Source organism: Phyllobates terribilis, unplaced genomic scaffold, assembly GCF_046119375.1.
Source record: "Phyllobates terribilis strain yellow unplaced genomic scaffold, ASM4611937v1 Scaffold_207__1_contigs__length_3498100, whole genome shotgun sequence".
Taxonomy (NCBI): domain Eukaryota; kingdom Metazoa; phylum Chordata; class Amphibia; order Anura; family Dendrobatidae; genus Phyllobates; species Phyllobates terribilis.
Window position 1 is genome coordinate 3,224,746 of NW_027362967.1, and position 12,833 is coordinate 3,237,578.

At 47.6% G+C, this 12,833-nt stretch overlaps 1 protein-coding gene across 1 annotated transcript in view; it reads left to right on the forward strand.

The window, feature by feature from the left end:
• Window positions 1-1,046, forward strand: part of LOC141213682 (microtubule-associated serine/threonine-protein kinase 4-like) — a 53,925-nt gene extending 52,879 nt beyond the window's left edge. The window contains exons 15-16 of the mRNA XM_073665283.1: window positions 539-732; window positions 999-1,046. Coding sequence (XP_073521384.1) covers window positions 539-732; window positions 999-1,046 — 242 coding nt within the window. The remainder of the gene's footprint in view (window positions 1-538; window positions 733-998) is intronic.
• The last annotated feature ends 11,787 nt before the right edge of the window (window positions 1,047-12,833 follow it).

Consider the following 12,833-nt stretch of genomic DNA (forward strand, 5'->3'; position numbering starts at 1 on the left):
CTACAGGTGGGAGAGATGTAGTGTTGAATGCAGAGGTGGGGTCCTGACAGCTGCACCGTCCTTACCTCGAAGGAGAGATACCACACCTCATTAAAGAGATGCAGTACCCCTGTGGCGACCGAACCCTCAGGGGCGCCACACACGCCCTGGCACTTTGACTGACAGCTGGCTCTACAGTTGATGCACTGCATCGCGAGAGGTCAAATTGCTAGGGTGTGCTTACAGCAGCCACTCACATACTCACATGTATGACTGAAAACCGGCGGTTCTTGTGATGAAGTCTATTTCTCTCTTCTCTTCTCTCAAACAATCCTGCTATTGCATATAGACGCTCAAAAAAATTAAAATATCTTCTGGTAACAGCCACCTGGGGGGGGGGCAGCAGCTAAGAGTTTATTTGGATCCAAGGGCCCAAGCTGGGGCTGCCACCCATGTGGCTCTTGTGTGGCGTGCCCCAATATGGAGTCTACGAAAATCTTTACAAATTCAAATGGTACGAAGCAATATAAGATTGCTCATACCATCACATGTACCACAGTTGGGGTGATCTACTGTGCAAAATGCCCTTGCAACAGAATATATGTAGGCCTTACATCAAGAGAACTCCGAAGAAGAACTAGAGAACGCGTCTTGGATATCAAGGCAGCAAAAGAAACTGACAATGTGGATGAGCTCAAGACATTACCGCGTCACTTTAAGAAGTTTCATAACAGTGACCCTTCTGGTCTCCAGGTGAGTGGTTTTGATAAGGTCTACCCAGGCACTAGAGGAGGTAACTGGAAAAAAATCCTGGCACAGAAGGAGGCAAGGTGGATCACTGTGTTGAACACCTTAACCCCCCATGGTCTCAATGAGACAAATTGTTTTGTTTCATTTCTTTAATATTGTTGGGTGGTTCCTAGTGGAGTGCATTGTATTATGGTCATTTTACTTTTAATTTTATTTTAATTGTTTTTATTCGTTTATACTTACGTTTTCTTCTTTCCTTCTCTTCTTAGTTCTTTCGCCTGACGTTTGCTATTTTTCAGAGTTGGTCATCTTCTTGAGCGTCATCATCACCAGTGCATTTGAACCTCTTTTTATATTTTAAAGAATTTAAATATCTTCTAGTAATATATGTATAATGTCATGCATTTATGTGCCCCATGCCTTTTTGTTATATAAATATATTTTTCATCTCATCATATTTTTCACTACATATTCACTAGCACAATTGCACTGTATGGGTCATATTATATGATAGGTGTCACACTATCTATCATATATCATAGATATATAATTTTTTCATATGATATATATTCTCCTATAACATTTTCACGTTATTATCTCATATACTTTCCCTGCTATCCTGTTATTAATTTCCAGGGCAGTTCTCTTGTTAGCTAGCACTCACACACCTTTTATCTTTGCCCATGGTTTTCTTCATGCGTTCCACAGTGGAACACACACTGACTTCTCCTTTCCTAGACACGCTCCTTTTTTCCTTCGTGTTCCACAGTGGAACGCACACTGATCTCTCTTTCCCCGGACATGCCTATTACATCACTTCCGCTATATGCGGTCCACCGTGAGACACACGCCGACGCCGCCTTCCACGGAGGTGCTGCGCTCCATGGAGACGCGGCTCGCCCGAGGAGGTCACGATCGGCTCACTGCAGCATGGCGCCATGCAAATATATACATTCATAGATGTTCGAAATTGACTGCCCAGTATGGACATTTTTGATTGGCCAAATTCCCTTTAAATACTTTACATTCACATTTCAACATTACATCCTCGTCAAAGCCAGTGGCAAAACGCGCGTTGGATCCGGGAAGTTCTCAGGGGGTCAGTAATAGTTATCATTTCATATTGTGTGCTACCTTTTTACCTGTTGTCATGTATGTCACATCATTTGCCATGTAATTATTTATTCTGACTATTTTCTGGTTGATAGAGACATTACTGCTAATGTCCACAGCACTGTAAACCAGATTTTTATTTACATCTAGGGTAGTATGGAGCAGTTTACTTTGCACTGAGCACTTTATATTACATAGTTTTTAAGGTTGAAGGAAGACTAAGTCCATCTAGTTCAACCCATAGCCTAACATGTTGATCCAGAGGAAGGCAAAAAACCCATGTGGCAAACACTAAGCTCCACATTGGGGAAAAAAATTCCTTCCCGACTCCATACGACAATCAGACTAGTTCCCTGGATCAACGCCCTATCAAGGAATCTAGTATTTATAACCTGTAATATTATACTTTTCAAGAAAGGCATCCATGCCCTTCTTAAATTTTAACAGTGAATCCCTCATTACAACATCATGCGGCAGAGAGCTCCATAGTCTCACTGCTCTTACAGTAAAGAATCCGCATCTGTGATTATGATTAAACCTTCTTTCCTCCAGACGTAGAAGATGCCCCCTTGTCCCCGTCTCAGGCCTCAGAGTAAAAAGATCAGTAGAAAGGTCTTTGTACTGTCCCCTCATATACTTGTACATAGTAATACGATCATCCCTAAGCCTTCTTTTTTCCACAGTAAATAACCCCAAGTGTAATAACCAGTCTTGGTATTGCAGACCCCCCAGTCCTCTAATAGCCTTGGTCGCTCTTCTCTGCACCCTCTCTAGTTCAGCTATGTCTTTCTTATACACCGGAGACCAGAACTGTACACAGTATTCTAAGTGTGGTTGCACTAATGACTTGAATAGAGGTAAAATTATGTTCTCCTCATGAGCATCTAGGCCTCTTTTAATGCATCCCATTATTTTATTTGCCTTTGCAGCAGCAGCCTGACACTGGCCACTAAACGGGAGCTTGTCATCCACCAATACACCCAGGTCTTTTTCAGTTACAGTTTTGCCCAGTGTTTTACAATTAAGCATATAATTATACATTTTATTTCCTCTGCCCAAGTGCATTACCTTACATTTATCCCCATTAAAGCTCATTTGCCATTTATCAGCCCAAGCTTCTAGTTTACATAGATCCTCCTGTAATATAAAATTGTCCTCCTCTGTATTGATTACCCTGCAGAGTTTAGTGTCATCTGCAAATATTGAAATATTACTCTGTATGCCCCCTACAAGGTCATTAATAAATAGCTCACCGGCCTATAATTTCCAAGTTCGGTTTTTGTCCCCTTTTTGAATATTGGCACCACATTTGCTATACGCCAGTCCTGTGGTACAGACCCTGTTATTATGGAATCTTTAAAGATTAAAAATAATGGTCTATCTATGACGTTACTTAATTCCTGCAGTACTCGCGGGTGTATCCCATCCGGCCCGAGGATTTGTCAACTTTAGTGATTTTTAAACGCCGCCGTACTTCCTGCTGGGTTAAGCAAGTGACATTTACTGGAGAATTTTTGTTATCACTAATCATGTTTTCTGTCATGCAATTTTCTTGTGTAAATACGGTTGAAAAAAAATCATTTAGCATATTGGCTTTTTCCTCATCCTCATCCACCATTTCACCCAGACTATTTTTAAGGGGGCCAACACTATCATTTTTTAGTTTTTTACTATTTATGTAGTTAAAGAATATTTTGGGGTTATTTTTACTTTCTCTGGCAATGATTCTCTCTGCCTCAATCTTTGCTGCCTTGATTTGCTTTTTACATAATTTAGTTAATTTTCTATATTTATTTAATGCCTCATCAATACCTACTTGCTTTAGTTCTCTAAATGTTTTCTTTTTGTCACTTATTGCGCCCCTTACAGCTCTATTTAGCCATAGTGGTTTCCTCCTATTTCTAGCATGTTTATTCCCATAGGGTATATATTGTGCACAGGTACTATTCAGGATGTTAATAAATGTCTCCCATTTGCTTTGTGTAGCTTTATGTCTCAGGATATCGTCCCAGTTTATTGCACTAAGATCATCTCGCAACCATTGGAAATTTTCCTTCCTGAAGTTTAGTGTCCTTGTAACCCCTCTACTACACATCTTATTAAAGGTTACATGAAAACGTTTTATTTTGTGATCACTATTACCCAAGTGACCCCCAACTCGTATATTTGATATGCGGTCTGGCCTATTGGTTAATATTAAGTCTAGCAGTGCCCCCCTTCTTGTTGGGTCCTGAACCAGTTGTGAAAGGTAATGGTCTCTCTTAGTTGTCAAAAACCTATTACCTTTGCTTGAACTACATGTTTCTGTCCCCCAATGTATTTCAGGGTAGTTGAAGTCTCCCATAATAATGACTTCTCCTTGAGTCGTTGCTTCATCTATTTGCTTTATGAGGATATTCTCCGCTACTTCCATTATTTTTGGAGACGTATAACAAACCCCTATCAGTAATTTATTATTTTTTCCCCCTCCCCTTATCTCCACCCACAGGGACTCTACATTTTCATTAGATTCACCTATATCCTCCCGCAACACAGGTTTTAAGGATGATTTTACATATAAACACCCCCCCCTCACTTGTTTGTACGGTCATTTCTGAACAGACTATAGCCCTGTAAATTAACTGCCCAGTCATGGTTCTCGTCCAGCCACGTCTCAGATACCCCTACCATGTCATAATTATTTTCCAACAAAATTAATTCTAATTCCTCCATTTTGTTGGTGAGGCTTCTGGCATTAGTGTACATGCATGTACATGTATCTGTCTGTACCTCTATTCCTTCTTACTTTATTGACTGTTCTAACCCCACCCCCAATTTCTTGAATTTGTGCCCAGGTCACTATCTGCACTATCTTCCCCACCTATAAAATGAATACCCTCCCCCCCAATCCCTAGTTTAAACACTCCTCCAACCTTCTAGCCATTTTCACCCCCAGCACAGCTGCACCCTCCCCATTAAGGTGCAGCCGGTCCCTAGCGTAGAATCTGTAGCCAACTGAGAAGTCGGCCCAGTTTTCCAGGAACTCAAATCCCTCCTTCCTACACCAGTTCTTGAGCCACTTATTTATCTCCCTAATCTCCCGTTGCCTCTCTGGCGTGGCGTGGCACGTGGTACCGGTAGTATTTCAGAGAATACCACCTTGGAGGTCCTTGCTTTCAGCTTGCAGCCTAATTCCCTGAAATCATCTTTAAGGACCTTCCACCTACCTTTAACTTTGTCATTTGTGCCAATGTGCACCATGACCGCTGGGTCCTCACCAGCCCCTCCAAGTAATCTGTCAACCCGATCAGCGATGTGCCGGACTCGAGCGCCAGGATATTCTGCCTCTACATACCTTACTATTTATTTATAGATTTTTTATACTGCTAATCCAGTGTAGACTATTCACTATGTGACAGCATTTTTGTGGCACACTTGTAATTTATAATATGTCTACTTTTGTACCCCCTAGCCTGACCTCTCTCTTTTTGTGTTACTTCTTCTCCCGCGTTTTGCACATACGATTCCGCATGCGGGTTGTCAATTGTTTTCCAAGCGATTTTAGCATCACTTGGAAAAGTGCTTGACAACTTGGTCACACTATATAAATCCATGCAATCGGCATGGATTTTATATAGTGTGACCAAGTTAGTTAAAAAAAAGAATAAAAATGGTAAAAAAAATAAAAAAACACATTATACTCACCTTCCAATGGCCCCCGGTCTCCTTATCCGATGCGACCCATCACATGACTAAATGACGTCATGAAAGGTCCTTTTAGACAGGGGAGCCAGGACGCATCACTAAGGAGACCGGGGGCCATCAGAAGGTGAGTATAAGGTTTATTTTTTATTTTAAATTCTATGGTATCCGGGTCTGGAGGAGAGTCTCCTCTTCTCCAGACCCAGGTACCATCCGCACATTGAATCGCTTAATATCCGCATGTGCACATGTAGTCATGCGGATATTAAGCGATTCAATGCAAGTCAATGGCGGCAAAAACGCCACGCTTACGCAAAATAATTGGTAGTGCTGCGGATTTTTCCGCAATGATAATCCACAGCGGAAATTTCCGCAGCGTGTGCACAGCACATGCTGATTATCATTGGCGAACATTGCAGACCTTCTACCAAGTGTTTAAGCGTTCCTGTGGCGGAATTGCCGCTGCGGAAACGCTTAAAAAATGCATAGTGGGCACACAGCCTTACGCGGTGAAATGAGCTGCATCTGGATCTCGTTCACCTAAAGGGACTGTCAGCACAGAATGACTGTTCAAACTAAGTCCCAACTCTCGGTGCTTCATGACGGGGCCAGTCATTTATATACACCTTCCCACCTGCTTGTTTGCCCTCTATCCACACCCTCCTCTTCTTTGATTGACAGCTCTGGCTTCATAGAACCAGAGAAGGAAGGAGACAGAGGTAAAACAAGCAGGTGGGAAGGTGTATATAAAGGATTGGCCCACGCCGTGATCCACGGAGCGCTTGTACTTGGTTTCAACAGTCATTCTGTGCTGACAGTCCCTTTAAAATCAGTGTTTCCCAAACTCCAGTCCTCACGGCCCCCCACAGGTCATGTCTTCAGGATTTCCATAGTATTGCACAGGTGAGAGAATTCCTGATTCCTTGATGATACTTTCATCACATGTGTAATACTGAGGAAATCCTGAAAACCTGACCTGTTGGGGGCCATGAGGACTGGAGTTTGGGAAACACTGCCTTAAATGGAGCGGTGCTGCAGTTTTATTATTCAGCAATTAGCAGGATCCCCCAACAATTTCTTAAGCAATGAGAAAATGCAGTCCCTAATGATGTCCTCTGACAATAAGCGGATCACGGACAGCAGATGCATTGGGTTCTGCATTTCTTGGAGAATGGGATGGGGCAGCTTCTGTCTTCTCACTGATACAATCAGGAAGGAGATGCAGCGTGAGACAATCCCTGTCTAGATCTTTGATCTGATCATCAATACAGAGGGCTGATTGGTGAAGACAGAGGGAAAGGCTAATAAAATTATTAAAAAAAAACAACTTAGTTTTTTGGCTGGCACTTCCTCTGGGGTCAGTATGCCAACCTCATTGACTTCATAGCACTTGCCAGAGTGGGCAGACACGATTTTATTGCCTTTACACACGTCACCTCCACACAGGGCGATGCTGCTACGACGCCTCTGTAGTGATCAAACGTTGAGTCAAACAGCAGGGCTTTAAGAGGGCTGCCCTTTTCAATCTTGGGACTAAAACACAAAAATAAGACATCCTGTTAAGGGGGATAAAGGTAAGTAACAGAGTTCAGTCCAGAGTGATGAATTCCAAAAGACAAAGTTTATTTTGCCATCACATAACGTTTCGACCTGTTATAGGTCTTTATCAAGTATATACAAAGACATACAGGGATACTGATCCCCTTTAAGGAAAATCAGTGGCCAGAACCCTTTAAATTCCCCTTAAATGGTCCAAAACTGAAACTGTGGGAACAATATAATCCACTTAGGGTTCAGTAAACTTACAGTCAAGGGTTTGATAAAATTATCTACACCCTTGTGTCTCCAGAAAGCATAGCGGACGTTCACGTGCTGAAAATGCCGACCAGTGCTGGAGTGAGCAGAGGTCCGCAGCTTGTGACACTCCTGCTGTAGTGAAACTACAGGTCCCAGCAGACTGACGGTCTCTCATCAAGTTATGCTGGGAGCCGCAGTTTCACAAATAGTGCTAGAGGATCCATGTCAGAAATATGAGGCTGCCACTAGGGTTTCTCCCACAAATATGTAATCGGACATGGAGCAGATCTGCACGTGGATGAGCCATATTCTCTATCTGTGAACATACTACTCCTTCACTCAGATTCTAAGTGGTTCTGCAGCGCATCTGTGCAGAGCAAGCTGTCAATCAAAATCCAGGCCGGGTTTACAGCTGTCGCCCCTGATATAGCGAGCGGTGCTGTGATCCAAGACTGTAGCCGCTCCGTGCACAACGATGAGTGAAGGCCAGCAGCTGCAGGGAGGAAAGAAGTTAATTTTCTCCCGGTACCTACACTATTGTGTCACCCTACCTGGATGCCACAAGTGTAATTAAAGCTGTGTCTGAGAGCAAGGGGGAGGTTCTCTGGTTAGGGGAACATTAGCATGCAATGCCTCCTGTCTCAGGCCAGTAGGGGGAGCAGGCTGCCCCTATAAAAGCTGGTACTGGGGACAGGGTTAGGGAGAACTGGATGGCCTGTCTCAGCTTTGAGACGTGTCCCAGAGTGGAGCAGGGACAGAAAGTTGATTGCACCTAAGAGGAAGTGTGGCAGTAGGAGAGAGCCACAAGCCAGAGACAAGAGGCGAAGAGAGCCTGTCTTGGCAGATAACAGACTTAATCTACCAGACTTTGGTGTCTGAGGCTGGAAGGATTCCACATCCCCCAGCAGAGAACCAGTCCGCAAGGGACTGTATATTCCTTGGCCTAAGAAGCCTGGAGGCCCTGCCACAACCAAAGGGACCAGTAAAGCCATACAAGGCTGGGAACAGAAAGGAACCCACGTCGCAGGCCATACAGGCGAGAAAACACGGAAAACTCGGAAACGTGGGCTGTTACCCTATCAGGAGGAGATAGCCAGAAGGAGCGCAGAAAGCACGGTAGGCCTACACCCTCACCCTGACCAGGGCCAATTTCCCCGTTGCTCTCAGACATCCAGGTCCCCTCCTAGCTGGGACTGTTTATGGGTCAGTTTACCTGTTGTAGTAAAGACCCTGGACTGCAACTTGTTGTCTGTGTGCTCCTTGCTCCTCCAGCACTATCAGCACTGGGATTCTCACTACCATCACTCCCACCATCCACTATACTGCCCTGGGGCCGCACTCTTCCCGTGGGGAGTCACACTACCATAGCTGCACACTTCATCAGCCCCAGCGGTCTGCATGCAGTGGCGGTTCCTAATAACCGCAAATCCACGGGTGGCGTAGTCGGACATAATCAATATAACGGACTACCACTGGCCTGACCACCCTGAGCCACGGAACCGGGTTGCCACTACTACTCCCATCGTTTCCCTAATTGCCCGGATCCGAGTGCCCCACGGCCCAGGGGGCGAGTCAGCTTTGGCGTAGTCGGCAGGATTTCGTGCCCGCAACCACCGGGTACTGCGTGCCTGAAAAAGACTTTTGTAACTTATCTGTGGCGAAGTTTCCCGCCGTCTGGAGTCGTTTCCCGCCATCCGGAGCGGATTCCCGCCATCAGACGCCATCTTGGACCTTTTCCCGCCGTCTTCTGCCGTCTTCCCGCCATCTGCAGCTGTTTCCCGCCATCGGACGCCATCTCCAGGACGCCGCGCGGGAAGAAGAGGGGCGTGGACGTCAAAACCGCGCGAGATCCGAAGCTCCGCCCCACGCACCGACGCTGCGCAAGGTCCTGGAAGGGAGAGAGAGCGACGCTGACGTCATCGGAGTGCGACGCCAGGTCCTCGTCCAGAGCAGCAGCGGAGCCGCGGCCTACAGAAGAGGATCGTCGGAAGGTAGGCCACACTTCACTAGGGGGGGAGGAAGATGTCGGACACAGAGGCGCCCACTACCACCAACGCAGCTGCAGCAGCGGTGATGCCCTTTTCCTTGCCCTACATCCCTGGAGCGGCCTGGCTGCCCAAATACTCAGGGGAGCCCCATGCCCTAACTGACTTCAAGGAAAGACTGTATAGTTTGTTCCAAGTTTACCCCCTGACAGAGGAACAGAAGGTCAGCATATTGACAGGGCAGTTAACTGGCGCAGCCCAAAGGGAGGTAAAATCATGGCCCATTGAGGAGAAAGGGACTGTGAAGGGTATTCTGGCCCGGCTGCGGGGTACCTTTGATACACGTACCTCCGCTGAAATTAAAATGAGGTTCTATGGATGTAAGCAGCGGGCACAGGACAGCATCAGAGACTATGCCCTAAATCTGCAGGAAGCCTTGAGGGCTATTCAACAAACTGACCCTGGCAGTGTGCAGGAAACCGATAAGCTGCTAACAGAACAATTCATAGAGGGTCTGCTGTCCAGCGCCCACAGGGCCCAGCTGCGCCTCATGTTCTTCCAGAACCCCGACCTGACCTTTGCCCAATTTAAGGACAGGGCCATAAGGGTGCTCCGTGAATCTGCAACCAGTGGCGCTATAAACCCCCGGCGCCCTGCTATCACCTACCACCAGGAGGCGGCGCCCTCCTCTATGGACTCCGTGGAGGCTGATGCACAGGCCCTGAACCAAGCCCCGTCGAAAGGCCTGCACCACCAAGTCCAGGAGCTGACCAGGAGCGTCGCGGCGTTGACCAGGACCGTCCAGGCGTTGCAAGTGGACCCGTCAAGACCCATCAAGCTGGCTTCAAGTCCGGAGGATGTCCCGTGGCGTCGACAGAGGAGGATCCCGTCGTTCCGAGGGAGGCCCACAGACCGCTACGCAGAGGATGGACAGCCCATTTGCCGTCGATGCAACCAGCCCGGACACATTTCCAGGTACTGTAATTTAAACGGGTCCAACCTGGGGCAGAGGGCCGACCCCCAGGCATAAGATCACCAGGCCCTTATAATTGGCGTGATAAGTACGTTGGGGGGCGCCCGGTTTTACCCGTGGTGCTGGACGGTATCCCCATGAGCGCCTTGCTGGATACTGGGTCGCAAGTAACCACAATCCCTTATGTACTTTTTAAGCAGTATTGGACTGATGCTGATATCACACGGTATCCAGACAGTAACTTGAGCATCATCGCCAGTAATGGCTTACCCGTGCCGCAGATGGGGTTCAAGGAGATGACCATTAAAATTGGTAAAGTTGAACTGCCGGCACAGGGAGTGATTATTGTGGACATTGACCGTCATGAAAGTCACCCTAAAATAACTGTGGGTACTAACATAATTGAAAATTGTCTTTCAGAGGTAATTGTAATTCTACAACAGGTGGCGGTGAATGCTAGTTCCAGCCAACAGAGAGTCCTCAACAAGGAGATAAAGGCCCTGATGAGACGGCAGCAGGTAGAACTGTCTGGTGGTGAGATCGGTAGCGTAAGACTCAGTGATCCATTCCCCATTTCCATGCCTCCCAAAAGTGAAATGATGATCTGGTGTCGGACTGCAATCGGGTTGAGAGGTAGAGACTACCAAGCCATGGTAGAACCCGTGTACTCAGACAGCAGGCCCACCATTTTGACAGCCCGGGGGGTGGTTGATGTCCGTCATGGGAGGGTGCCCGTCCGCATCCTCAACATTGGGGAGAGGGAAGTACACTTACCCAGGTATGCTACACTCGCCAAACTGTTTGTCGTCGAACACCAAGCTATCAGGGCCGTGGAACCCTTGCCTCCATCTCCACAGGCGGAGGGTAATGGCTCCCAGAAACAAAAGGAGGACTGGTGCCAGAAACTCCACGTGGGTGCTGACTCCACTCCCCTGCACCAAAAACAAGGAGTCTACCGGGTGGTACGGGAGTACGAGAGAGTCTTTAGTAAGCACCCGCTAGACTTCGGCAGAGTAAAAGGGATAGAACACCACATCCCCACAGGGAGCCACCCACCAATAAAAGAGAGGCACAGACCTGTACCCCCTGCACATTATCAGAACGCCAAGGGTATGCTAAGGGAGATGAAAGAAGCTGGGGTCATTAGAGACAGCTGTAGCCCCTGGGCAGCCCCCTTGGTTCTGGTCAAAAAGAAAGACGGCACCATGAGAATGTGCGTGGACTATAGACAAATCAACCGTATCACCCACAAAGACGCATATCCGCTGCCTAGAATAGAAGAGTCTTTAGCCGCACTAAAATCTGCTAACTTTTTTTCTACTTTGGACCTTACTAGCGGGTACTGGCAGGTTCCTGTGGCAGAGGCTGACAAGAAGAAGACCGCCTTCACCACCCCGATGGGACTGAGCGAATTCAACTGTATGCCTTTCGGGCTCTGCAACGCACCAGGGACCTTCCAGCGGCTGATGGAATGCTGTCTAGGGCACCGAAACTTCGAGACGGTCCTCCTTTACCTGGACGACGTGATCGTCTATTCGAAGACCTACGAGGACCACCTAAAGCACCTGGCTGAGGTGTTCGAAGCCCTGGCAGGCTATGGCCTGAAGGTGAAACCATCGAAGTGCCACCTGCTGAAACCAAAGGTCCAGTACCTAGGGCACGTGGTAAGCGCAGAAGGAGTGGCCCCCGACCCTGACAAGGTCACGGCATTCAAGAGCTGGCCAAGCCCCTCGAACATCAAAGAGGTGAGACAGTTTCTCGGGTTGGTAGGTTACTACCGAAGGTTCATCCCCGGGTTCACCAAGATGGCAGCTCCTATGCAGGACCTCCTGATCGGACAGTCCAAGTCCAGAAGTCAAAAGCCACCCTTCAAGTGGGATAAACCGGAAGAGGAGTCCTTCCGCCAGCTAAAGATGGCCCTCACAGGGGATGAGATCCTGGCCTACCCTGATTACGGCCAGCCTTTCATTCTCCACACTGACGCCAGTAATGTGGGACTGGGAGCCGTACTGTCCCAAAACCAACAGGGCAGAGAACGGGTGATCGCATACGCCAGCCGGAAGCTGAGGCCCACCGAGAGGAACCCGGAGAATTACAGCTCCTTCAAGCTAGAATTCTTGGCGGTGGTGTGGGCCGTGACAGAACGCTTCAAGCATTACCTGGCCTCCGCAAAGTTCACCGTGTACACGGACAACAACCCGTTGACACACCTGGACAATGCAAGACTGGGTGCCCTGGAACAGCGGTGGATGGCCCGTCTCTCCAACTATGACTTCGTGATCAAGTACCGGGCAGGCAAAACCAACGCCAACGCGGACGCCCTATCAAGAATGCCTCACTTACCTGAAGGTGACGAAGACCCAGAAGAGCTGGAAGAGGTAGAACTCCCCGCGTTTCACCGGTATGGAGCCGCTCAACACTCTCACCGCGTGAAGGAGGAGGATCTAACAACTGTGATGATGAATCCCCTACCTCACCACAACTGGGCCGAGACCCAAGATAGTGACCCTGCAGTCCGCCTGGTGAAAGATCTGCTGACCCGGGAAGACGCCCGC